We start from the raw sequence: 26361 nt of genomic DNA, 5'->3' as shown, positions 1-26361 counted from the left end.
AGTGAGAGGAGCCTTGCTTATTTACAGATCGGTCCATGCTCTCTTGAGACTGACAACCATATAAACACATTTGCAAGTCAGCTGAATCTGTTAAATTGATGTCAGAACTAAAGTCAGACCTCTAAAGCACCCTGATGCAAGGCAGCATGACTATGACTGGCTGTTTACCAGTTATGCTTTTGATAGATCATTTCTTTTGAATGAAGTGGGAGCATTTGTAACCTTGACTGATTACAAAAATGAAGCTGATGTTGTGGACACTTGTAGATAACATTTTACCACATTGTGAGCGTATGTGTGTTTTTATGCTTTACTTTGAGATTGTTTGAAAGCTCAAAAACCAGTTTAGTTTACTTAATTTCCTGAAACAGGTTCGTCAAGTTGTTACGGTCACAAGTAGTTGAGTCATCCTGAAGCACATGATTAAGACACTTACGAAAAATGAAGTGTTAACTGTCATGTTGCAAGTTAATAGATTTAAAATCATATAGCATTTTGTTTTCCTAAAAAACAGCTTACATACAAATCATTATTCTATTTATATTAGCTTAAATTTACTAACATACCTTAGGCATTGTTCATTCACTGTAATTAATATATATTTAAAAGAGATCAAAATAACAGAAAGCAAACACAAATTGTATCAGTCTGATTTACTATTGTAAAGTATAAAGTGCTGCCAAAGCAAGTCTATTGTCAGACCACTTATGATGTTGCTTCCCTCAGTGGTCCAGTGTGCTGACAGAAGCAGCGCTGTCAGCATTTTCCAAAGCCCGATTAAATATTACGTTCTGCTCCTTAGATCAGATGATTTTAGTTACGCATGCACTTCTAGTTTATAGATGATTTTACAGTTTAAGTATTATCTTCAAGCACTGCTTTCACAATCAAAGTTACAGGACAAAAGCTGTTGCGTTGAGTCATATATGACAATACCAGAGACTCTTGTGCTGTTAGGAACATTTTGTAAATGTCAGTTTTGGAAAAGCAGGTGTAAAAATACTATGAGCAGGTATTCCCCTTAAAAGCAGGAAATGGAACAAACCACGTCGTAGATCCCAGTCAATATACTCATGGTCACCGTCATTTCATCCACAAATAGACTTGTCCACAGACATTATGTAAAAAAAATTTAAAGGATTTTATGTTCCAAGTTTTTCTTTTTTTACGTTCCTCTGCCTTCTATAGTTACTCTTTCAGTTTTCAGAGTACACCAAAACTAATTCCAAAACATATGTGGTGCCATGGCTATAAAATAAGAATTTAGATCTTTTTTTTTTTTTTTATTCTGGATAAAATGTTTTCAGTTTTCAGATTTATATACGTTTTTGGAAAGCATTCTGAAAATACTTTTATAGCAAGAATCAATTTAAAAAACTTTTTTGAAAATATTTATATATTGAAAATATGTTTATAAAATATGTTTTGTGATTATGTTTAATATGTAATATGTTTAATGATTTCTAAAGGATCATGTGACACTGAAGACTGGCCATCACATGAAAATGCTTTTTAAAATATATTAAATTAAAAATACAAAACATATTAAACTGTGATGTTTCCCAATATTGGTGTTTTTAATATATTTTTGGACAAATAAATGCAGCCTTGGGCAGTGAAATTATTGCATGAGAATTTCTATTTTATATAATATTTAATCAGAATTCACACAAACAAACTTTTTTTTATTTTCTTTGACCTGTTACCTATTTATATGCAATTATTCAAATTATTTCTATTTTAGAAAATAGCAATAAAATATGACAAGAACTCTAGTTGTCAGAACAAATTCATCTTGATAATGTCAGATAACTTTGATAGAAAGGAATGTAACAAAACATGATCAGGTCAAAGTGTCAAATCAAAATTTGGTCCCAAATTTTACTTGGTAGTCCACTGTATGAAGAATTTTTGGGTATAATATGTCACAGTTTACTTTATTTTCCTATCTTCACTCTATTAATCGTCTCCTTCCTTTATAGATCAGGTGATGGAGAAAGCCATGCACAAGTGTGTGCTGAAGCCGCTGAAACCTGTGATAGAGGCCGCTCTGCGGGACTTCCAGGTGAGCAGTGGGACTTGGCAGCAGCTGAAAGAGAATCTAATTTTGGCCAAAGCCAAGCAGCCCCAGGAAATGGGTGTAGATGGAGCCCTGCCCCCTGACCCCGTGGCCATAGAGAAGATTCGCCACAAGTTCCACAACATGTGCAAGATGTACTCACCAGAGAAGAAAGTGTCTCTGCTTCTCGGTGTGTGCAAGATGATTTACACTATAATGGAGACCAACTCAGGTACATGAGTGTGATACATTGGTGATCATAATACTTTTGCACAATTTGATTTTATTCATGATTTCAATCTTTGTTGTAACAATGGCAGGGAGGATGTATGGGGCAGATGACTTCCTGCCCATGTTGACGTATGTGATGGCCCAGTGCGACATGCCACATCTGGATGCTGAAATAGAGTACATGATGGAGTTACTGGACCCATCACTGCTTCATGGAGAAGGTACATAAAAGGAGACCTATTTATGCCCCTTTTTACAATATGTAATATAGGTGTCAGATGTCCCCAGAATGTGTCTGAGGTTTTAGCTCAAAATGCCTTACAGATAATTTATTATATCATTTAGAAAATGCTTATTTTGAGTAGAAAGCAGAAATGTTTCTGTCTCTTTAAATGCAAATGAGCTGCTGCTCCCCGTCCCATTTTCCAGAATAAAACGGTGCCTTTAAAGGTTGTATTAGCGATTTCAAGCCTGAAACATAAAGTGTCACATTCAGCTGACCTTTCTTCACGATCCGCTTGCTGCCTGCCCCATAAATTGCCTGTAAAAAAAACGCGTCTCTGTGGTCAGCCTAGGGTCTGAGATATGCCAAAAAAACAATCGGTGCTACCATACATTCCACAGAAAAACAAACAGTGTTCCAACCAATCACTGTCAGGGGGTTGCTGTTGTGGACTTTCGTACTGGTGCAGGAATGTGAGGGAGGTGGAGCGAAAGTCCACAAAACCAACCCCCTGACGGTGATTGGTTGGAACACTGTTTGTTTTTCTGTGGAAAGGTTGGTAGCACCAATTGTTTTTTTGGCATATCTCGGACCCTAGGCTGTAGCCTGGCTAACGCCAGACCACGTTATGACTTCGTCATGATTCGTGGTCTGGGAACCACATGTTCATTTTCTCGTATTTGAGGCGTGGTTTACGAATGCCCAGAGCTGTTTATTGGGCGATACGAATGTCTATCAAATGCGCCTGTGCGTAGCTCATAGCCAATCGTTTCAATTATACCGGATGACGTATGTAGAGTGAACGCCTAAAGTTGCTCTTTTTTTTTCAAAATAAACTTGCATTCTAAACTACTTAGAAGAACACTATACCGTGTCTACACCGGACGCGACAGTTGCCGCGCCGCAACAGCTAAAGTCTGTCTACATTGGACACGACAAGGCGACCGTTGCAAATCATTTAAACTTTTGTGTGAGCACGTCATAAATAGAACGCGGCAGCAGATTACTGTCGGGATTTGCCATGTCTCGCCGCATCCAGTGTAGACCGCATAATAGGTTCTAATGTCATTTGTCGCGTCGGGTCATGCCGCTCGCGTCCGGTGTAGACACGAAAGATAACTTCGCGGCTGCTGCCATGCTGGATCCATAGTAACAAACTGCTTCGGTGAGTCGCATAGAAGGCGTCATCGTCTTGCTGCTCCCTCCCCGTTCTGTGATTGGTTCCCTATCTTAGGTGAAAATTAGGTCCATGGTTTCCAGACTAGACTAGAAGCGTGAATAAAATCGCGCTGCGCAAGGCAGGATGGGGAAACCCAGGCTACCTAGGCTGACCACAGAGACGCGTTTTTTTTTACAGCCAATTTATGGGGCAGGCAGCGAGCGGATCGTGAAGAAAGGTCAGCTGAATGTTACACTTTATGTTTCAGGCTTGAAATCGCTTATACAACCTTTAAAGCTCAAACATCAGATACTTTGCCAAAAAAACATCTGTTTGGTTTGATTATCATGTCTGTCGCACTGAAATCATGCATTTTAAACCATATTAGTTTAAACTTCTGATAAACGGTTTTCTGAGCACACACATTTAACACTTCTCTTTCATGTCTTATTGCGCATAAACTGCCAGATACACACAAGTTTGTTAAAAACACCTAAGTTACAAAAGCAGTCAGTTATATCTGTGAAGGTAAACAGCTGGGAAAGAAATTGCATGCTAATATTTGATCAGTGTGGCAACAGTGTAATATACAGTACATAAATCAATAAATCCACTGCTCTCTTGTCTCCTCTGAGGCTGGGACTCTAAATAGTGTTCTGTGCTCATCTGTGCAGCCAAAGACAGAACAGTTAGCATGCTTTGCTAAAACTTTTGCCATGGCGTTAGAGCTAGTACACTGTTGTCACTTGCGAAAACAAAATGGTGGCGCCGTGGTAGGAAACATACAGATTACGGGGCGATAATATTATAATAAGATCCCCTTCCTAGATCACAGAGGGAGCGAAATCTGATTGGATTGTTTTTTCACATGCTTGCAGAAAAAGGCTTACCAAAACAAAGTTACTGGGTTGTCCTTTTTCATGTTTTCTGGAGTGGTAGATGCACTGGCGATCCGATTATAGCACTTAAACATGGAAAAAGTCAGATTTTTCATGATATGTCCCCTTAAAAACGTTAAATTTGTTTAATGTTCCAACTTTTAAAACTGATTGTAGGAGGCTATTATCTGACCAGTGCATATGGGGCAATGTCTCTCATCAAGAACTTCCAAGAGGATCAAGCAGCTCGTGTGCTGAGCTCTGAGACCCGCAACACACTGCACCAGTGGCACCGTAGACGCACAACCCAGCGTAGTGCACCATCTGTGGATGATTTCCAGGTAAATTCCCAATCACCAATCATCCCTGTTAAAAAAAACCAGCATATGCTGTTTTTTTAACAGGGATATAAGTTCTATTCTCCCTTTTCTATCTTAAAACAATAAAAAATGTATGAGCTTGATATGGGATTTACACATTGATTTCTTCTCTATATTCAGAACTACTTGCGGGTGGCGCTGCAAGATGCAAACAGTGGCTGCACAGCCAAAACCCTCAAGGTGCAACCTTATGCCACAACGGAGGAAGTGTGTCACATATGCGCGGGCAAGTTTAAAATTTCTGACCCAGAGAACTACGCCCTTTTCCTCTTGACGGAAGAAACCACACAGCAGCTGGCCCCGGACACTCACCCGCAGAAGATCAAGGCTGAACTGCACAGCCGCCCACAGCCACAGCTCTTCTACTTTGTGTACCGCCAGATCCAAAACCTCACTGTCCCTTCAGACCAGCTCAACGACAACGACAACAACAACGCTTCACCCAACTGAGAGAGCAAACCTGGTCCTCTCGAAACTCCTTCTCAGCTACATTTATTCATCTCCTTTTTTAGGAACTCTGCTAACGTCTGCATTGTTTTGAAAAAGCTGGAGGGAAGCGGAAAATGTGCTTAGAGGGAAATAAGGAAGGAAGGATGTGTCTGACAGATGCAGCGTTTTTTTATGCTCCGTCTTCAGTATTTTCAAAACGTTTTGGGAAGTGGCACGCGACCATCACGAGAGAATTAGCTGCACCCAAACTGCAAATGTTACTGTATGCCTGTTTAATTCTTCATGAATGTTTGAACGCATTCAGGTTAGCAAAGAAACAGCAGCATTTTAGTGTTAATGTTCCACATTGAATACACTCCAAAATTGTGCCTTCCTCTTCCTAAAGCTCTACATACCTCCTATTCTTCGCTATGCTGAGAGACTCTGGCATTTTATCATATGACTGCATTGAGGGGAAGTTCCTTCGGCATTCGAGCATTCGTTCAACATGGACATCTCAGTTCTTAAGGACATTGTGGACAATTGTTTTCTGATGTAAACCTTTTTTTTTTGTGCAGTTGCTGGTAAACTGCATTCTTTTTATATATGATTTATTGTTATATTATTGCATGTATCTCTGTGATGATAAGACCAATTAAAGAACCAGGCATTGTTGCCAGTGATGTTTTACCATATTGCTTTTGTATGAATTATGATCATTACGTTTTGTTAAAGTCTTTGGTAGTAATGGAGATGGTAGAAATGGTGAAGTTTAGTTCTGAAATACTGTACTACTACTGACAAGCTAAACATTTAGGGCTTGTGGTAATCTGGATCTCTGTACTGATTTTAGTTTGGACTTGCAGACAAAGGGCTTTTGGCAAGTAGGATAAATGGAAAGATCTGTGTAAAGTAAGAAAGTGTGCGGAAAAAAAAGGTCAAGAATGTGTTTTAAGCAGGTTCAGAGTCATTGGTAGAAAAAAATATACAGACAGAAATGGTTTTTGTGTCACTGTAAAGTGCTTTCAGGGAATACCGAGATGGAGTCACATAGAGGAGAATAGTTCTTTAACATTCATAACTATACTCATAACCTCTTAACTGCAATATCTTACCAAGTATTTCATGTTCTACTAATGTACTTTATGTTTGCATGTTTTGATGTAAACTCGGGGCATTGTTTTTTTGTTTTTAAGAGACCAGGGTGCTGAAATGCTCTAATCCCATGTAACGATGATTTAGAAACACTAGTCACATCTGAAACACAAACTACATGTTTCAAGTCGTGAAATGTATTTTAACAAGATATTTTAAGTCTGTTAAATGTATACATATTTATATACAATCTGTGCAGGAATTTTTCACAGATTTTAAAAGTTGATCCAAAAATATTGTATATTCATTTGGAGAAAAGCTCATCGTCGTTCTTTAGTCAGTTCTGCGTATTTGCCTTTTTTAAATGTACTCTTTTGCACACAATAAATTGATGTTGAACATTTATCGTCTCTGTCATCTTTTATTACAAGCTTCTACACGCCTTTTCTACATCAGCAGGTGGTTGGGTACTTTGCCAGTTCCTTTTTGGAGTAGGTAAATACTTTCCATTGCCATGAGGGCTTGTACTTCCACATTACGGATTCCACATCTCGAAATCATTAGAAGGCTCCTCTGACTGTTTATTTTCCCCACCCTTTTCTTTGGGTAAAAATAAGCACCGCCATTTGTAAATTTTATGGGTCTGGCTTTTGGTCTCATCGGCGTTCCAACTATTTTTAGCTCTACAAAACAGCTTGTTTTGCTGCTTGGTATTGCAAACTTGCGTGTCTTGTCATATTATTTTAATGTATTATCTCAATTATGAGCACACTGGTTTGTAGTGCAAACAGTTTTAGCGTTTACTGAACCGGAAGTCCGCGTTGAAGAAAAAGGTGGATAAGTGACGATTATGATTGTGTGTGTCTGTGTGTGAGGGAGATGTAATGAGTATGACGGTTTTATTATACAGCATTAAGACAATTAAAATACTACATGTATTATTTTCTGATCAACATTTAATAGTTAACTATGAAAAACTAAATACATAATCATGCTAATTAAAAGGGAACTGAATCCTGCTGATTTAGACTAGATTTGAATTTAATGAAAGAATGAACTGTAATACTTTAGCTCCTCTCAGTGGATAATTATTGCAATAATATATATTACTCTTTTTTTGGTAATGGTTCCTTAAAAACAACAGTCTGTCATTGATTAAACCGTGAACAATCATAATTTAATATAACGACCACATTCATTTTTTTTACATATAAAAAATTTAGAAAAATAGATTATCGCATTCTCTTACATGTTTCCACGTAAGAAAAAAGCATGTGTTAAAAAAGTCGAAATTATGACCTACTTCAGTCATAATAACGAGATAAAAATTCTAAATTATAACTTACTAAGTCAAAATTATGTCTTTAAAAGTCGTAATTGAAATAAAAAGTCGAAATTATGACCTACTTCAGTCATAATAACGAGATAAAAATTCTAAATTATAACTTACTAAGTCAAAATTATGACTTTACAAGTCGAAATTGATTTATAAACACATTGGTCACAGGAGTGGTCTTATGATAAAAATATGGAAGCCCATTTCTGCCACGTAAGAAAAAAAAAATAGTGCCTTAAAAAGTAGAAATTATATGGAAACCCATTTCAAAGTCACAGTTTCGACTTTTTATCTCGTAATTATGATTTAAGTAACTTAAGTCATAATTGTGACTTTTTATCTCGCAATTATGATTTAACAAAGTCATAATTTCGATTTTTTAATCTCATAATGATGACTTTTTTAGGACAAATATTGTGATTTTTTTTTTTTTTTTAAATGCAGTCAGTCTGGTCTGGTGAGCACGGGACTTTTATTATGGTATGTATTTTTGCTGACGGTGAAACACTGTTTCCGCATTCGGAGTGTGCTGTGGTGTGTTGTTGTTCTTCTGGTCAGGCGGCTGGACAGTAGCCGCTGAAGATGATGGAGCATTCGGCGTCAGACTCAGAAACTGAAGATCATGTCCAGCCTTTGTTACGCCGGAAAGACACCGGAGACATTCCAAAAGGTAACAGGACCTTAACTATGAATGCCTATTGTGTATTTATGCAGATACCAGGTAATAAAAAGTGCACTGGTACCAAATTGGCTGTAATATTAGTACTTACAAAGTAATAATAAATATTAAAGGTAGTTAAAATCGTTATGCTTAACTGACGATGTTCAGCTGCATTGTAAACTTGTAATTTGCTAAAACAGCTTGTTAAGAAATTCCTTATTGTTTTTAGTATTAATTAGAGGTCTCAGTCATTCAATCATCTCAAAAGTGCAGACTTCATCTCTTCAGCTCAGTATGATATAATTGTCGCAGCATTTGATGCAGTCTACATAAATAATTCAGGAGCTTTTTTAGGATGTGCTTTCAAAACAGCCAGTCACGTGAACGAGGCAGTGTTAGTCATGCAGGTAACTGCCCTAAAAATATATACCGTGGAAACTTGTTTCCGCTTAATACTGTGGTATTAACATATTATAACTACCAGTCAAAAGTCTTTTCAGCTCACCAACCCTGCGTTTATTTGATCCAACGTACAACTAAAACAGTAACTTTTTGAATTATAAACTGTAAATTATTTAGCAAGGATGCTTACAAAGAGTGATGATAAAAACATTTATAACGTTACAAAAGATTTCTATTCCAGATAAATGTTGTTCTTCTGAACTTTCTATTAATCAAAGAAACCTGAAAAAAGTTCTACTCTACTATTTTCAACATAATAATAATAACAATAAATGTTTTTTGAAGCAGCAAATCAGAATGATTTCTGAAGGATCATGTGACTGGAGTAATGATGCTAAAAAATTCAGCTTTGAAATCACAGAAATAGATTACATTTTAAAATGTATTCAAATAGAAAACAGTTATTTTAAATAGTAAAAATATTTTAAACTTTTACTGTTTTTGCTGTACTTTGAATCAAATATATGCAGGCTTGGTGAGCAGAAGAAACAATATGTTACAATATGATGATTATTAATATTTCAAAAATGTAATACATATCTTTATGAACAATGTGTCACTGACAAAGATACTAATTTAGGAATGTATCAAACAAAAACTTGTAGTTTGATAAGTAATTCAGATGTTAATTCAGGAACCACTCTTAATAATGATTTGAATGAAATTTTATTTTTAGTCTTTAAGAATCTAAAAAAAGAAATATTAATTAACCCCTTTTCTTATTTAATTTTTGTCAAAATATGCTTATGTACAAATGTCAGGATTTTTTATTTTATACATAATTATTCTGTTAATATTTTTCTTTCAATTCATGCCGCTTGCATTTATTGTGTTTAATAATGGTGATGTCTGTTATTAAAAGAGGTTTCAAAAAAGATTCAGGAACTAATTCAGTGTGTTTAATTCAGCAGACTGATTCAAAACTGTAAGACTCAGACTTGATAATGAGAGTATTTCTCGTAATTCACAGTACACTGGTTGTGCTGCATTGTTTGAGTTGCATGCATGCATGTTGTGAAAGGTCCTTTTATCTCACAACATTCAGTTAACAGTTTGCATGTAAAAGTCATTTAGGTTTGGAGCAACGTGAGTTTGAGTAAATGATGACAGACATTTTTGGGAATCTTTTAACCACTGTTTGACAATGGTTTGTTCCGTTTGTTCCTCCAGCTCCTGCTTGCTGCTCCTCACGATACAGTTTGGCCTTTTTGTCCTGTTATGGCTTCTTTGTGGCATATGCCCTCAGGGTGAACCTTAGTGTGGCAATGGTGGACATGCTGAAAAACAGTTCCAGCGGCAGCAACAGTTCCTCCGTCTGCCCTCATCACAAAATCCCTGTGCCCAAACACAATCACACGGTAACAGCATTTTCTTTTACGGTCTCACATACACTTCCGTTCAAAAGTTTAGGATCAGTATGATTTTTAAAGAAGTTTCCTATGCTCATCAAAGCTGTGTTTATTTGATTTAAAAATACAGAAAAAAGTAATAATGTGAAATATTATTACGATGTAAATAAAAATTTTTCTAATTTAATTTACTTAAAAATCTTATATATTTCTGTACTCAAAGCTGAGTTTTCAGCATCATTACTCCAGTCTTCAGTGTCACATGATCCTTCAAAAATCATTTTAATATGCTGATTTATTATCAGCGCTGGAAACAGTTACGCTGCTTAATATTTTTTTGGAAACTGTGATACTTTTTGTCAGGATTATTTGATCAATAAAAAGTTAAAAAAGCAGCATTTATTTAAAATAGAAATATTTTTGAACAATATACTACCGTTCAAAAATTTTTGGTCAGTTAATTTTAAATCTTTCTTTTTTTGAAAGAAATGTTTACTTTTATTCAGCAAGGATGAGTTAAATTGATAAAAAGTGATAGCAAAGACTTTTATTGTTAGAAAAGATTTATATCTTAAATAAATGCTGTTCTTTTTAACGTTTTATTCATCAAAGAATTCTGAAAAAAGTATCACAGGTTCCAAAAAAATATTTGGCAGCCAACCAACATTGATAATTCTAATAATAAATCAGGATATTAGAATGATTTCTGAAGGATCATGTGACACTTAAGACTGGAGTAATGGCTGATGAAAATTCAGCTTTGCATCACAGGAATAAATTATGTTTTAAGTTGTATTAAAATAGAAAGCATTATTTTATGTTGTAATAACATTTTGCAATATTACTGTTTTGTTCTCGATTTTTCGATGAGCATAAGAGCCTCCTTAAAAAAACATTACAGGTCTTTCCAAACTTTTGGGCAGCAGTGTATTATAAATGCAAATGCCTTGTTTTATTATTACATTGTAAGTGAATTATATATTAATATTTTTTTAAAATTTTTTAATGTAATTTAAATGTTTTTTTTTAAGTCAGTATTTTTAAGGTTGTATTTCCATATAATTAATCAAATTGTTTTCAATTTATATAAAAAAAAAAAAATTAAATGTAAGGTTTGAATAAATGCTTTTTTTAAAACAACGTCACAATTTCTCTAATTTTTACATGAAAATAAATGTGTTATGGACAAAAAAAAAATCCATTAAGGTATTCTGGGGGGGGGGGGAATGATAAAACTTTACAATAATTCTAAAGCATTTATCTTATTAATTTTAGTTAATGCCAATTCCAACATTTACTAATGCATTATTAAAATCACAAGTTGTGTTTGTTAATATTCGTCAATGCACTGTGAATTAACATGAACTAGCAATGAACGACTCTATTTTCATGAATTAACATTAGGAAATATTAATAAATACTGTTGTAAATGTATTGTGTTAATATACTAACTAACATTAATTAATGGAACCTTGTTGTAAAGTGTTACCAAAAGTATTTATATACAGTCTTAGTGCACATTTTGAAGAATTTAAGCCCAAGCGTGAGATTATTGAAGCGTTATTCATATTTAATTCAATGTCTTAACAGGCCAGTGTGTACGACTGGGATTCAGAGACTCAGGGCTGGATCCTAGGCTCTTTCTTCTATGGATATATATTTACTCAGATACCAGGTGGCTACTTTGCACGCAAGTATGGTGCCAAGTGGCTCTTTGGTATTGGCATCCTTTGTACTGTGATCTTCACACTGCTGACTCCAGTGGCTGCTGATCTGGGAGCTGGTTACCTCATTGCTGTCAGGGTGTTGGAAGGCATTGGGGAGGTAACCTTAAAACTCATTATGTTTCATTGTTGCTGTCATAGATGACATAGCTGACATAACTAAATTTTGGAAAATAAAAGTCTAAAAAACTATTCTTTTGCTTCCAGGGAGTGTCATATCCTGCTATGCATGCAATGTGGGCATCATGGGCGCCACCTCTGGAGAGAAGTCGACTGCTCACTATCTCTTACACAGGTACCTTGGTTTGATATATAACAATCTGCTCAAGTTATTGTGTGTTTGTACTATTATATCTTGTTTCTTTTCTTTCTCAGGTGCTCAGCTGGGAACTGTAGTGGCCCTTCCTTTGTCTGGCCAGATATGTTTTTATCTAGACTGGACGTATGTCTTTTATATATTTGGTAAGTTTCATTATACTAAGCATTTAAATGTAAACTGTGCAGCATAAAATGTAATACTATAAATGCGTTCCCAGGCTTGTCTCTTAATGCACACTTTATCTGATTTCTTTACAAATCATAGGAGCTGTTGGACTTCTTTGGTTTTTCCTTTGGTCTTGCTTTGTCAGTAACAGTCCCAGCTCACATAAAAGAATAACGGAGGCTGAGAAGAATTACATAATGGCATCTCTAAAAAATGAAGTATGTTGCAGTGATATCATACAGTGTCTATTTTTAAGTTATATATATATATATATATAGTTTTCATTCTCAAACCAGATAATGATTTCCTCATTGTTTGTTTGTATTAATATGTGCTATTTTCTGCTGCAGCTGTCCTCAACCACAGATTACATCCCATGGACATCAATTCTTAAGTCTATGCCATTATGGGCTATAGTTGTGGCACACTTCTCTTACAACTGGACATTTTACACTCTGCTGACTCTCTTACCCACCTACATGAATGATATTCTCGGATTCAGCATCCAGCAGGTGAGTGCAAAGCAGAGCAGACACATCAGAAAGTAAATATAAAAGTAAATATCAGAGATGTATTATAATCTTCATCATTAGCTTACAAAGAATTCAAAACATTAAAATAAATTTGGTACAAAAACACAAATTCTTCTGTTATTGTAAAGAAAATTTTGTGCATGATGCATGTTTTATTCAAAATAAAAGTATTTTCTAACAGTACAAGTCTTTAATATCACTTTATTATCAATTTAACACATCCTTGCTGACTGTAAACTTTGCCGTTTACATTCTTTCAAAGAAAGAAAAAAAAAATACTGACCCTAAACATTGAAATGTAGTGTATATTGTTACAAAAGATTTATTTTTTTTAAATAAATGCTGTTCTTTTTAAAGTTGTATTCATCAAAGAATACTGAAAAAAGGTATCACAGGTTCCAAAAATGTATATATATTATGCAGCACAACTCTTTCCAACATTGCTAAAAAAAAAATAGCAGTTTGTTTTTAAAATCCGCCCAATCAGCATATTAAAATGATTTCTGAAGGATCATGTGACACTGAAGACTGGAGTAATGATGCTGAAAATTCAGCTTTTCATCACAGGAATAAATAAAAATTTTAAATAATATTAAAATAGAAAATCACAATTTTAAATTGCAATAATATTTTACAATAGTACTGTTTTTTTTTGTATTTTAATCAAATAAATGCAGCCTTGATGAACAGGGAAAAAAACTTCTATAAAAAAACATAAAAAATCGTTTCCAAACTTTTGAACGATTGTGTGTGTGTGTGTGTGTGTGTGTGTGTGTGTATGTGTATATATATATATATATATATATATATATATATATATATATATATATATAGCATCCAGAGGTTGCGTTAGACTTTTTCGTTGTCTGTCATTTTGACGGACAGGGTGGTAAAAATTCCGTCATAATCTATTATTACCCGTCATTTTAATTTTTATATCATAATAATACATTTAATTGCTTTTATTTTTGTTCAAATTTTCTTTTTTAATAATGATCATACAATGCAAGCATACTGTATAGGTTTTCGCATTTATTTATGAAGAGAACAGATGAACAAAAACTGCGTTACTTTTCGTGTTCAATACCACACTCAGCAGTGACAAAAACAACAAAACATGCAGGACTGGGTAAAAAAAAAAATCGATTACTCGATTTGAATAGATTCTTATTTTTATAGACTAATATTTCTTAAATCCTAATCGATCTTTCTGTATATGCTGTTTGTGAAGACATAGCGTGCCTCATTTGTTACTTTCAATATGAAAAAGTGTCAGATTTCAAATTCTGTCCATTTAATTAGAAAATTCAAGTAATAAATACCGTTTTGGCGCTCTTTAATGTGGCGTGATAGATCGCTGTAGCCTTAACTGGGTAATGGCCTGTGTGTAATCAAACGCATAGCATAGCAAAGGATTCGTAAGAGTTTCTTTTTTTGTTCTGGATAACGTGCTCTGAGCGAACACTGGAGCGCATTTGCCACCAACTGGACAGGAGTGGGAACTACAGTTACAAATCACAATAGATCACCCTCTGTGTGGTGTATTCTGTCAAAGTGACGGACAGCCTTCAGATTTTTCCGTCACTGATAAAAAAATTCCGTCAGTGACGGACAATTTTCGGTTAACGCAACCTCTGATAGCATCTGTTATGCTTGCCAAGGCTGTATTTGGTCAAAAATACAGTATAAACAGTAATATTCCAAAAAATACAAATATTACAATATAAAATATTGCTTTCTCTTTTAATATACCTTAAAACATAATTCAGTCCTTTGATGTCAAAACTGAATTTTCAGCAGCCATTCAGTGTCGTATGATCCTTCTGAAATCATTCACAAACATTTAGTATAATTATCAATGTTACAAACACTTGTTAATATTTTTGTGGAAACCCTGATGAATAGAAAGTTAAAAAGAACAGCATTAATTTTAAATGAAATTAGAAATCTTTTTAACGTTATACTTGTCCTCATTGTCACTTTTCATCAATTTAATGCATCATTGCAGAATAAACCTTTGAACAGTAGTGTATTTAATATAAAAATGGGTCATCTGAAAACTATCATTGCCTCTCATCAAAAGGCCCCTATCACTGTGTCATTCTCAGAATGGAATGCTCTCGGCTCTGCCTTACCTTGGTTGTTGGCTGCTGGCTTTGCTGGGTGGACAGCTGGCAGACCTCCTGAGAGAGAAATACCTTTATCACACAGTAATTGTGCGTAAGGCATTCACTATAGTAGGTAAGGAAATCAGAGACACTGTATATGCTGAAAACAATGAACTGGTAATGTGAAATCTGTTAATGCTCTGAATAAATCAGTGTGTCTGTTTTGAATGTGTTCAGGAATGGTGGGACCTGCTGTGTTCCTGGTGGCTGCTGGCTACACTGGCTGTAACTATATCTTAGCTGTAGCCTTCCTATCCATCTCTTCCGCTCTAGGGGGCATTTCAGCCTCTGGATTTAACATCAACCATTTGGACATTGCTCCATCGTAAGACAACTCTTTTTATTGGCAGTCATACAAGTTTTATGGTTGAGGACAACTGTAGATGCATAAAATCCACGTCACAAGTTAATTATTGTTGGAATGTGTAAAGTACCCCTTGTTTTTCATTTATAATTCTATCTTTTTTTTTTTTCTTCACAGATATGCTGGGATATTGCTCGGGATCACAAACACATTTGCCACTATACCTGGCATGGTGGGCCCTGTAATAGCAAGATCTCTAACCAAATCTGTAAGTTACAATTTATTTGCATTGCATTTATCTATAAATGTAAAATAAAACAAAAATACAATCGAAGCCAAAAGTTTACCTACACCTTGCAGAATCTGCAAAATGTTATTTTACCAAAATAAGAGGGATCATACAAAATGCATGTTAATTTTATTTAGTACTGACCTGAATAAGATATTTCACATAAAAGATGTCTACATAAATTCCACAAGAGAAAATAATAGCTGAAATTATAAAAATGACCCCGTTCAAAAGTTTACACACAGTTGATTCTTAATATTGTGTTGTTACCTGAATGATCCACAGCTGTGTTTTTTTTTGTTTAGTGGTAGATGTTATGAGTCCCTTGTTTGTCTTGAACAGTTAAACTGCCCGCTGTTCTTCAGAAAAATCCTTTAGGTCCCACAAATTCTTTGGGTTTTCAGCATTTTTGTGCATTTAAATCCTTTCCAACGATGACTGTATGATTTTGAGATCCATCTTTTCACAGTAAGGACAACTGTGGGACTCATATGCAACTATCAAAGATGGTTTAAATGCACACTGATCCTTCAGAAGGAAACACGATGCATTACTTTTTGAACTTGAAGAGGAGGGTAAATTTAACTTTTGTCTTCTGGGAAACATGCAAGTATCTTCTGTAGCTTCTGAAGGGTAATACTAAAAAAAAAAAAAGATATTTAGGCAGAATAAGAAAAATGTACCCATCTACATTCTGTTCAAAAGTTTACACCCCCAGCTCTTAATGGATCGTGTTTCCTTCAGAAGCATCAGTGAGCATTGTATAAATCTTAATTAAAAAATAGACCCTTATGAATGGTCTTGGGTCACATGTTTTTTATGCATAAATGCAAACATTAAATGTTTCATTTCAAGAGAAGTTTATTTTGTAACGCTCGAGGTAATGAAGTAACAAATGCTTAAACATTTTGTTTTAATCTAGAACACCATTCCAGAGTGGCAAACAGTCTTCTACATCTCTGCAGCAATCAATATATTTGGAGCTGTTTTCTTCACAATATTCGGCAAGGGCACAGTCCAGCCTTGGGCTGTCCAGAGAATACACGTCCAATAAAACACATTTTCAAAAGGCCAAAGGGACGTAACTATTGTAAATTCCATAGAGATCTTAGCAGTAGTTGCATATGGTTTGCAAACTAATGAATATTGCACAATCCAATGTTGTTGTGACCTTTGTAATTTTTTTAAATTGGTCATTTCTGTATTTGTTATACATGTCAGTAGTTTTCTGACAATTTTAATTTTTTTAAACAAAGGTGCGATAAATAAAGGGAAGAATAAACACATACTATTATGGTACATCCAGTCATGATAATGAGATAAAATGTGTTTTGATTACACGACCAGTGCAGTCCAATTCGCTCTTGTTAGTGAATGAAAACCTTGTGTGAATCATTCAGAGACGTTACTGAATTAATCGTTCGCTTACAGAACTGCAAATTAACTTTGTGAATTGTTAAGGCTCACAGGACCTAGAACTATATACATTTTATTTCTGATTTGTTAAATCTGTTCTGTTAAAAACTTAATCTTATCATTTGGCAACAGAAAACAAAGGAATTGGAATCTTTTGCCGTTAAATATGCCTTATTGTATTGTACACTCTTAAAAATAAAGGTTCCAAAAGGGTGTTTTTGCAGTGATGCCATAAAATAACAATTTTGGTTCCCCAAAGAACCTTTCAATGAACAGTTCTTAAAAATCTAAAGAATCTTTTGAAACTATAAAGAGCATTTTCTGCATTTGAAAGGTTTCATAGATGTTCAAGGTTCTTCATCGAACCGTTAATGCCAATAAAGAACTTTTATTTTTAAGAGTGTATATCTTACCCATGCTCAAGCAACAGGCCTTAAGGAGTATTACTATTAAAATCATGTCTGGATGTTACATTTTAGCCTTTTTGTACACTATTACAGATTTATGTTTACATTTTTTAAATTTCTTTCTGTTTTGTGCAATCGTTACTGAGTAAAACAATGAATAAATCCGTGTTAACGCTGTATGCTGCATAATGTGCATCATCTCCTGTCAAATACTTGTATGTCTAATAAAATTATTGCACTCGTTTATGTTCTCGACGTGCATTATAAATCCTCCAAACATTTTCGTCGAATAATTATTTGCGTGCACCTGTCCGTAGAATAAACTCTCATTAACTTTTCCTTTCTCCTCCGTCGATTCTAAATGATTTAGCTATTTCTTTACAAAGTCGTTTGACCTCCAGCATCCTCAGTGACTGATGTAGACAGCAATGGTGCGCTCATCTGCGCATGTACAGTGAGTCGCTTTCGTCGGGTCTGTATTATAACAAGATCAGACGCGCCGCTCAGCCTCTTCAGCACCGTTCCAGTATCCCGAGAACACACGCAGGTACAGTACCGCACATTCACACGCATCTTTATCTGCGTATTTAAAACATAAACCCAGCAAACGAGTATGTAATTACAAATGGAGACCTTCTGTCGACATTTATACGTTCTAAATAGTTGTCGCTTGTAATTGACCTTACTGATGCTTGTATTCGACATTGCGCTAGATACAGGCAGGGAATGAGAGAACATGGCGGCAGCTGCAGGGAAAGGGATTGCACTATTAAATCCCCTAGACATCTGAATGATCTCTGTCGCCTGTTGTTTTTAAACGACAAATATTGCCATGTTTTTCGCAAATTAACACCTAAATTAATAGCTTCCTGAAGTCGTGTCAGTCTGATGCGACAAATTGAAGACCTCGTTAAAGAATGCGTCTGTGTTAGGTAACTTTAACAAGAATAGCCCTTGTGTTAACCTCTCAAGTTAAGCTGGGAATTAGCTCTCTTACACTAATGGCACTAAGACACTCCGGCTCTTGCTTGAGGGAACGTCTTGGAATTCTGTCCCTGACGAATGACTCATTTGAACAGCTTACAGCTCATTGGAATTGATGCTGATGCAATAATAACACACGTTGGGTTCATGATGCAGCCAAATCTTAATGCACTACCTTAGAATAAAATATGAATTCTAGCTTAAGCTGTTGTAACATTTTTCTTTTGACAATATTGGATATATAAGTGGCTCACAAATGGCTGCCAGTCTTTTAAATCAGTAGGCGAATCTTTACAAAATGGAGGTCTGCAGGACAAAGATGTACCAGGCATGAAGAAAAGGCATGCCCAGTCTGTTAACGCATTGCTAGATATTTGGCAGAACTAGAAGCCTAAATAGCCCGAAAGGAGTGCTGGTCTGAAGGTTGAAAGAAGGAGATGGTGTGGTGAATACCGTATTTGTTAAACAAATTTCTGTCTACATATCTTTCGGTGTCCAATGAGTAAAATTCAAATAAGACATTTGAATTCTGCAGTCACACGGAGCCATCGATGTTTCTTAGCTGGCATTTGTATAGGTTATTACAGGAGAACAAGAAATTTCTGTCATTGTTCAACCAGATGTCCTGTGTGGTTTACTTTCTTTAGCAAAAACAGAAGTAGAACTTTTGAAGAATGTGCAAGTCGTCTTGTCCGTGATGATTTTACAAGGTTTTAGAGGCCTTACATCCTCAGTCACCATGACATTTTCTCCTTTAATGTTCCATACAATAAAAGTTATACGGGTTTGGGAAGACATGGGGAAATTTTTTTTAAGAATTTTCATTTTGAGGTGTACTATTCCTTTAACGACTGTATTCTACTGAGATCTATTTAAGAACAGTGCGTGCGTTTAAATGGCCGCCTCTTAAATGAGAGGTTCACTTCCAGAACAAAAATTGACAGAATTTACTTATCTCCTTGTCATCCAAGATGTTTGTCTTTCTTTCTTCAGTCGTAAAGAAATTGTTTTTTGAGGAAAATGCAGCGTCAAAGGGCTTTAAACAATCCCCACGTTCAAGACAGTTAGAGTATGTCGAAAAAACAAGAGAAGCATTTGAGGTTAAAAAGTATATAAATTGTCTATTTTTTAGAAAATAACCAATCGTTTCGCTAGATAAGACCCTTCTTCCCCGGCTGGGATCATTTAAAGCCCTTTGAAGCTGCATTTAAACTGCATTTTGGAAGTTCAAACTCGAGGGCACCATAGAAGTCCACTATATAGAGAGAAATCCTGAAAAGTTTTCTTCAAAAAACAATTTCTTTACGACTGAAGAAAGAAAGACATGAACATCTTGGATGACAAAGGGGATGAGTGAATTATCTGTACATTTTTTGTTATGGAAGTGAACTACTTCAAGTTCTTGTAATTAGTGGGTTATAAATTGAATGAAAAACATTCACTAGCCAGTGAACATGTGTTTATGTCTTTAATAGAATTTGCACCGTAACTGTTGGTATCTTTGTAAAGCTTTACAGTTACATTGGCACTTTAAATAAAGCAATCAGCCATGGGAAAGGAGAAGCTCCACATCAACATTGTGGTCATCGGCCATGTGGACTCTGGAAAGTCCACTACGACTGGGCACTTAATCTACAAGTGTGGTGGGATTGACAAGCGAACGATTGAGAAGTTTGAGAAAGAGGCTGCAGAGGTATGGCAAGATATTTAAATGACTATATAATTAAAAGCTATTTCAAGCTGTTGTATAATAGTACATTTATGTGTGTCACTTTTAGATGGGAAAGGGCTCTTTCAAGTACGCTTGGGTGTTGGACAAACTTAAAGCCGAAAGAGAGCGAGGAATCACTATCGACATCTCCCTGTGGAAGTTTGAGACCAGCAAATACTATGTCACCATCATTGATGCTCCAGGACACAGGGATTTCATCAAAAACATGATCACTGGAACCTCACAGGTTGGGAACTTCTCAGGCACACAAATATATTTTAGTAGCAGCTATTTATATAGAAGAAATTAAACATTTCTTCCGTTTTCTCTGACCCTCAGGCGGACTGTGCCGTGCTAATTGTGGCAGCAGGTGTTGGAGAGTTTGAGGCTGGAATCTCGAAGAACGGTCAGACTAGAGAGCATGCTCTTCTAGCCTACACATTGGGTGTGAAGCAGCTGATTGTGGGTGTCAACAAGATGGATTCCACTGAGCCCAGTTACAGCCAGAAGCGTTATGAGGAAATTGTGAAGGAAGTCAGCACCTACATTAAGAAGATCGGCTATAATCCTGACACTGTGGCATTCGTGCCCATCTCTGGCTGGAATGGAGATAACATGCTTGAAGCCAGTCCTAATGTAAGTATGACAGAGGAAATAAAGTATTGTTTGCATTAGGGCTGCACGATTAAAGGGTTAGTTCACTCCTGAATTCAAATTTCCTGATAATTTACTCACCCCTATGTCATCCACGAAGTTCATGTCTTTTTTTGATCAGTTGAAAAGAAATTAAGGTCTTTGAGGAAAACATTCAGGATTTTTCTCCATATAGTGAACTTCAATGGGGATCAATGGGTTGAAGGTCCAAATTGCAGTTTCAATGCAGCTTCAAATGACTGAGGAATAAGGGTCTTATCTAGAGAAACAATTTATAATTTTCTAAAAACCAAAAATTTATATACTTTTTAACCACAAATGCTGGTCTTACACTAGCTCTATAATGCACGTCTGTGACTTAACGTGTTATGTAATCATGTTGGAAAGGTCACACACGGTCAATTCTTTGTCTGTGTACTGAGGTTCAAAAAGGTAGGTAAGGGCGAAAAACTCCATCTCATTTTCTCCTTCACTGACACTGGGTCAGTACTTCCACCTACATCTCGCGTGACCTTTCGAGGGTAACTACATAACGCGTAAAGTCGTAGACCAGGGCTATTCAGTTAGCTTCATTTGAGGGCCAAATGATCAAATTCTCTTTTTTGGTGGTCTATAAAGTTAGACATTTAATTGAAATGCATATTCAACATTACAATTAACTAATATTACCAACACCAACAGTTAACAGTAGTGCTGTACTTTTAACATTTAAAGGAACACTCCACTTTTTTTGGAAATAGGCTCATTCTCCAACTCCCCCCGAGTTAATAAGTTGAGTTTTACCGTTTTGAAATCCATTCAGCCGTTCTCCTGTTCTGGCGATATCACTTTTAGCATAGCTTAGCATAGATCATTGAATCCTATTAGACCAATAGCATCACGTTCAAAAATGACCAACGAGTTTCAATATTTGTCCTATTTAAAACTTGACTGTTCTGTAGTTATATCGTGTACTAAGACCGGTGGAAATGCAAAGCTTCAATTTTCTAGGCTGATAAGATTAGGAACTACACTTCCATTCCTACGTAATAGTCAAGGAAGTTTGCTGCCGTAAAAACAATCTTCATATAAACTATACATTGTATATGCATAAACTATATCGATTCAAGCTACAAAAGTTAATCAGTGACTAGAGCAGTGACTTCTCTTTTTCTTTTGTATTTGATTTCCATCAATGACAGACTGCAGGTTTCACTTTAAAAGAAACGCTGTCGCTTTAAAACTTGACACATATGACATGGATCTGACACATCTGATTTTCTCCAAACGCTTTACAGTCATTTAGGACTTTATTACTCATTTAGGACTATGTTTATGAGGAAACTCGTCAACACAGCGCATTTTGACATAATTGTGTGTGTTTTTGTTTATTGCACATACTATTTGTAAGGCCAGATTTGGCCAGCGGACTGCCAATTGATTAGCTCTGTCGTAAACACAAAGTTAGTGCAGGACAAGCATTTGTGGTTAAAAAAAAAAGTGTATACATTTTTATATTTTTTAGAAAATTATGATTGTTTTACTAGATAAGACCCTTAATCCTCAGCTGGGATCATGTAGACCTGCAGTTTGGACCTTGAAACAAATGATCCCCATTGAAATCCACTATATGGAATAAAAAAAATCCTAGAATGTTTTTTTTTTTGACTGAAGAAAGAAAGACACTAATATCTTGGATGAAATAGGGTTAAGTATATTATTTTTAATTTTAATTCCGGAGTAAACTAATCCTTTCTAGAAAAAAAATGTCTTTGATATGACTTGTGCTAATATCAATATGCAAAAGCGTGTTTTAGAGTGAAATGCGAAAATGCTACTCGACACATATGTGACCCTGGACCAGGACCACAAAACCAGTCATAAGGTTAAATTTGACAAAACTGAGATGTATACATCTTATGAAAGCTCAATAAATAAGCTTTCTACTGATATATGGTTTGTTAGGATAAGACAATATTTGGCCGAGATACAACTATTTGAAAATCTGGAATCCGAGGGTGCAAAAAAATCTAAATACTGAGAAAATCACCTTTAAAGTTCTCCAAATTAAGTTCTTAACAATGCATATTACTAATCAAAAATTACATTTTGATATATTTATAGTAGGAATTCAGAAAAATCAATAATTTTGACCCATACAATGTATTTTTGGCTATTGCTACAAATATACCCCAGCGACTTAATACTGGTTTTGTGGTCCAGGGTCACATATGTTGTTTTGGGTCGCTTATAACGTGCATTTGGGAACGCAACATGCTAATCATCTTCCTAAACATATATAAACCATATGACTACGAAGGAGAAGACAGCAAAGCGCTGCCTGTGGTTTTGTGGCAGTCACAACTTTTATCGGACAAATCACAATTCGATTTTTTCCCCATATTGTACAGCTCTAGTTTCCATATGTCTTATGGAGCATTATGAAATCCTTCATTGAATATGCTAATCCCAGCAGGTTGGTCCCAGTCAGCATCTTAATTAGCTTTCTTTATCTTTACTTAAGATGACTTGGTTCAAAGGTTGGAAGATTACCCGGAAAGAGGGAAATGCATCTGGGACCACCCTACTGGAGGCTCTGGACGCCATTCAGTCTCCAACACGTCCAACTGACAAACCCCTCCGCCTGCCTCTTCAGGACGTCTACAAGATTGGAGGTTTAAATTTATACAAACAACATTACAAATCAATTTGACCAGTTTTGGCCTAAAGATGGCTAGGCATTATTCTGCTAATATAAAGCAGAGCTGAATTAAATGCATAAATGTTTTCACTAGGTATTGGAACTGTCCCCGTGGGTCGTGTGGAGACTGGACTTTTGAAGCCAGGCATGGTGGTAACCTTTGCCCCTGTCAATGTGACAACTGAAGTCAAGTCTGTGGAGATGCATCACGAGGCTCTTTCTGAGGCCTTGCCCGGGGACAACGTTGGCTTTAATGTCAAGAACGTCTCCGTCAAGGACATCCGTCGTGGCAATGTCGCTGGAGACAGCAAAAACGACCCACCCCAGGAGGCTGCCAACTTCACTGCTCAAGTAATCTCAATTAAATTGTTTCTCACCAACCACATCAGCAAACCTGAGCAGTCATTACAAGTTTCATCCATTCTCCTCAGGTGATCATCTTGAACCACCCAGGCCAGATCAGCGCTGGCTACGCCCCAGTGTTGGATTGCCACACTGCACACATCGCCTGCAAGTTCGCAGAGCTGAAGGAGAAGATCGATCGTCGTTCTGGGAAAAAGCTTGAGGACAACCCTAAGAGCCTCAAGTCTGGAGATGCTGCCATCGTCGATATGGTCCCTGGGAAGCCCATGTGTGTTGAGAGCTTTTCAGAGTATCCTCCTCTGGGTAAGTGCTATCCCAACATCCCATCTCAAGAGCTTTCTACTTCATAATATTCCAGGTGGCTTTTCAGAATCAGCTGTAGGACAACTGAGATAATCCTGCTTGGATTCTTTTCTGCTTTGCAGGTCGTTTTGCTGTGCGTGACATGCGTCAGACCGTTGCAGTGGGAGTGATCAAAGGAGTGGAGAAAAAGACCCCGACGAGCGGAAAGATCACCAAATCCGCTCAGAAAGCCCAGAAGGTCAAATGAATGTTGTGTTTGACTGCCAACTCCAGAGACACATATGGAAAAGCAGAGGTCATCCAGCTCTTCTATCCTATTGGCTGCTTAGGTTCAATAGTCAGAGACTGCTTAATAGTTCCAATGCATCGCAAAAGTATCAGAAGGAAAAAAATTAGTAACAAAAGCAGTCCTTTAGATCAGTGATTCTCAACTCCAGTCCTTGAGGCCCACTGCTCTGCACATTTTGTATGTCTCCTTCATTTAACACACCTGATTCAGATAATCAGCTCGTTAGGAGAAAGATCCATGAACTGAAATGAGTGTGTCAGATTCAGAAACATACAAAATGTGCAGAGCAGTGGGCCCCGAGGACTGGAGTTGAGAATCACTGCTTTAGATAACACTAATTTGTATGTTGAATCGTACTGTAAGTCTTAAATCCACACCACTGAACTTATTTAATAGTGTTTTTAATAGTTGTGCTCTTCTCTTCGATGATAGCTGTTGAAACCATATGTGATTTTTAAAATCTTGAGAGGTTTGACCTCTCCTGCTCTGGAGTGCAGTTTTAGCCTGGTTCTCACAATGTTGTCTTCGCTTGTTTTAGTGCTTGTTTGCAAAATACCATGTGTTCAGTATCCACTGGTGGTGAGCTACTTTTAACAACACTATTTAGTAGACTGAGAACCTTTATGTTTAGCTTTGCAGAACAATGAAAACCTAAAATGAAGCTCTTAATCAGCCCACGTTTGGGCTCATGCAATCTTTGGTGCACTGACAGCTTTATGTTTAGCACTTTGACTGGCGTAGGCTAACCCTGCACAAGCACTTGTTGACTTTAATTGGCATTAGCTACCGCACCTTATTATAAAAATGAAAGCTTTCATGTCATATTAAAGATGTCTCAACCATAATTAATTGTGTTTATGTTCATTTTACTCCGAAACAGTACATTACATAAAAGCCAATCGAAATTATTCAACCCCTTTGACCTGCAAGACATTTTGAGAACTATTAATACAAGTTTAAGTAAATTGAGGAATAATGAAAACAAATCTAATTGGCTTAAAGGTTCATGTTCGAAATTATTCAACCCCCAAAAGTTACATTTGGTGCAGAATCTTTTCTTTCTTTAAAACCACCAATAAACACTACTTGGAAGTGCTTAGAAGTTTCTGTCACCTCTCTACTGCAGTCTTGGCCGACTGCCTGAAAAAGCTTTCAGATTACTGATAATCTTTGGTTTCACTTTGCCACTGCTTTCTTCAAATTCAACCAAATATTTTCAATGAGAATTAAATCTGGGGACCGAACAGGCCACTCAAGAACATTCTACAACCAATCCCTGAACCAAGCACAAGTAGATTTGGATGCTTACTTTGGGATGGCTGTCCTGCAGGAAAGTCCATTGATCATTAGCTTCAGTCTTTGCACCAGAGGCATCAGAATTGTCACAAATCAAAATGGCCTGATACGTCAAAGAATCCACAATGTCCTTAACACAGTTATAATTTCCGCGTTTTGCTACAGTAAAACACCCCCTTAACAGGACTGGTCCACCTCCAAGTTTGATAATGGAGATGGTGTTCTTCTGCTCATAACTTTTGCCTTTTTTTGCACCAGATATACCGGTAATCCATGGGTCCAACAAGTTCCAGTTTGGTCACATCACTCCATAAAACATTCTTCCAGAGGTCCACAGGTCTATCCAAATGAATTTTAGTAGCATGTTTCAAGTTGGCCTTTTCGTTCTTGGTCAAGACAAGAGTGGTAGTCGCCAAGACGCCTCAACATGAAGACCGTTGTCTAGTGTTCTTCTTTTACACTGCATTTAAATATTTTTCCTCATTTTGTCAGGT

At 36.3% G+C, this 26361-nt stretch overlaps 3 protein-coding genes across 4 annotated transcripts in view; all 3 read left to right on the top strand.

The window, feature by feature from the left end:
• rin2a (Ras and Rab interactor 2a) overlaps positions 1 to 6857 on the top strand; it is a 47932-nt gene extending 41075 nt beyond the window's left edge. For both annotated transcript variants that reach the window (XM_073835009.1, XM_073835008.1), the window contains 4 exons: positions 1983 to 2291; positions 2380 to 2511; positions 4728 to 4891; positions 5051 to 6857. In XM_073835009.1, coding sequence (XP_073691110.1) covers positions 1983 to 2291; positions 2380 to 2511; positions 4728 to 4891; positions 5051 to 5380 — 935 coding nt within the window. In that variant the 3' untranslated portion in view covers positions 5381 to 6857. The remainder of the gene's footprint in view (positions 1 to 1982; positions 2292 to 2379; positions 2512 to 4727; positions 4892 to 5050) is intronic.
• A 1457-nt stretch (positions 6858 to 8314) lies between these two features.
• On the top strand, positions 8315 to 17780 carry slc17a5 (solute carrier family 17 member 5). Its single transcript, XM_073833920.1, has 11 exons — positions 8315 to 8460; positions 10084 to 10271; positions 11853 to 12086; positions 12194 to 12281; positions 12362 to 12448; positions 12570 to 12688; positions 12821 to 12982; positions 15112 to 15244; positions 15349 to 15496; positions 15653 to 15743; positions 16687 to 17780. Exons 1-11 carry the CDS (start codon positions 8373 to 8375, stop codon positions 16816 to 16818), a joined length of 1470 nt encoding a protein of 489 aa, XP_073690021.1. The 5' UTR covers positions 8315 to 8372; the 3' UTR covers positions 16819 to 17780.
• A 197-nt stretch (positions 17781 to 17977) lies between these two features.
• Positions 17978 to 25416, top strand: eef1a1a (eukaryotic translation elongation factor 1 alpha 1a). The gene is made up of 8 exons (XM_073833921.1): positions 17978 to 18134; positions 20081 to 20264; positions 20350 to 20529; positions 20622 to 20918; positions 23440 to 23590; positions 23711 to 23967; positions 24048 to 24282; positions 24405 to 25416. The coding sequence occupies exons 2-8, from the start codon at positions 20121 to 20123 to the stop codon at positions 24527 to 24529; spliced, it is 1389 nt and encodes a 462-aa protein (XP_073690022.1). The 5' UTR covers positions 17978 to 18134; positions 20081 to 20120; the 3' UTR covers positions 24530 to 25416.
• The last annotated feature ends 945 nt before the right edge of the window (positions 25417 to 26361 follow it).

Source organism: Garra rufa, chromosome 2, assembly GCF_049309525.1.
Source record: "Garra rufa chromosome 2, GarRuf1.0, whole genome shotgun sequence".
NCBI lineage: Eukaryota > Metazoa > Chordata > Actinopteri > Cypriniformes > Cyprinidae > Garra > Garra rufa.
This window is presented reverse-complemented; position numbering and strand designations above follow the sequence as displayed.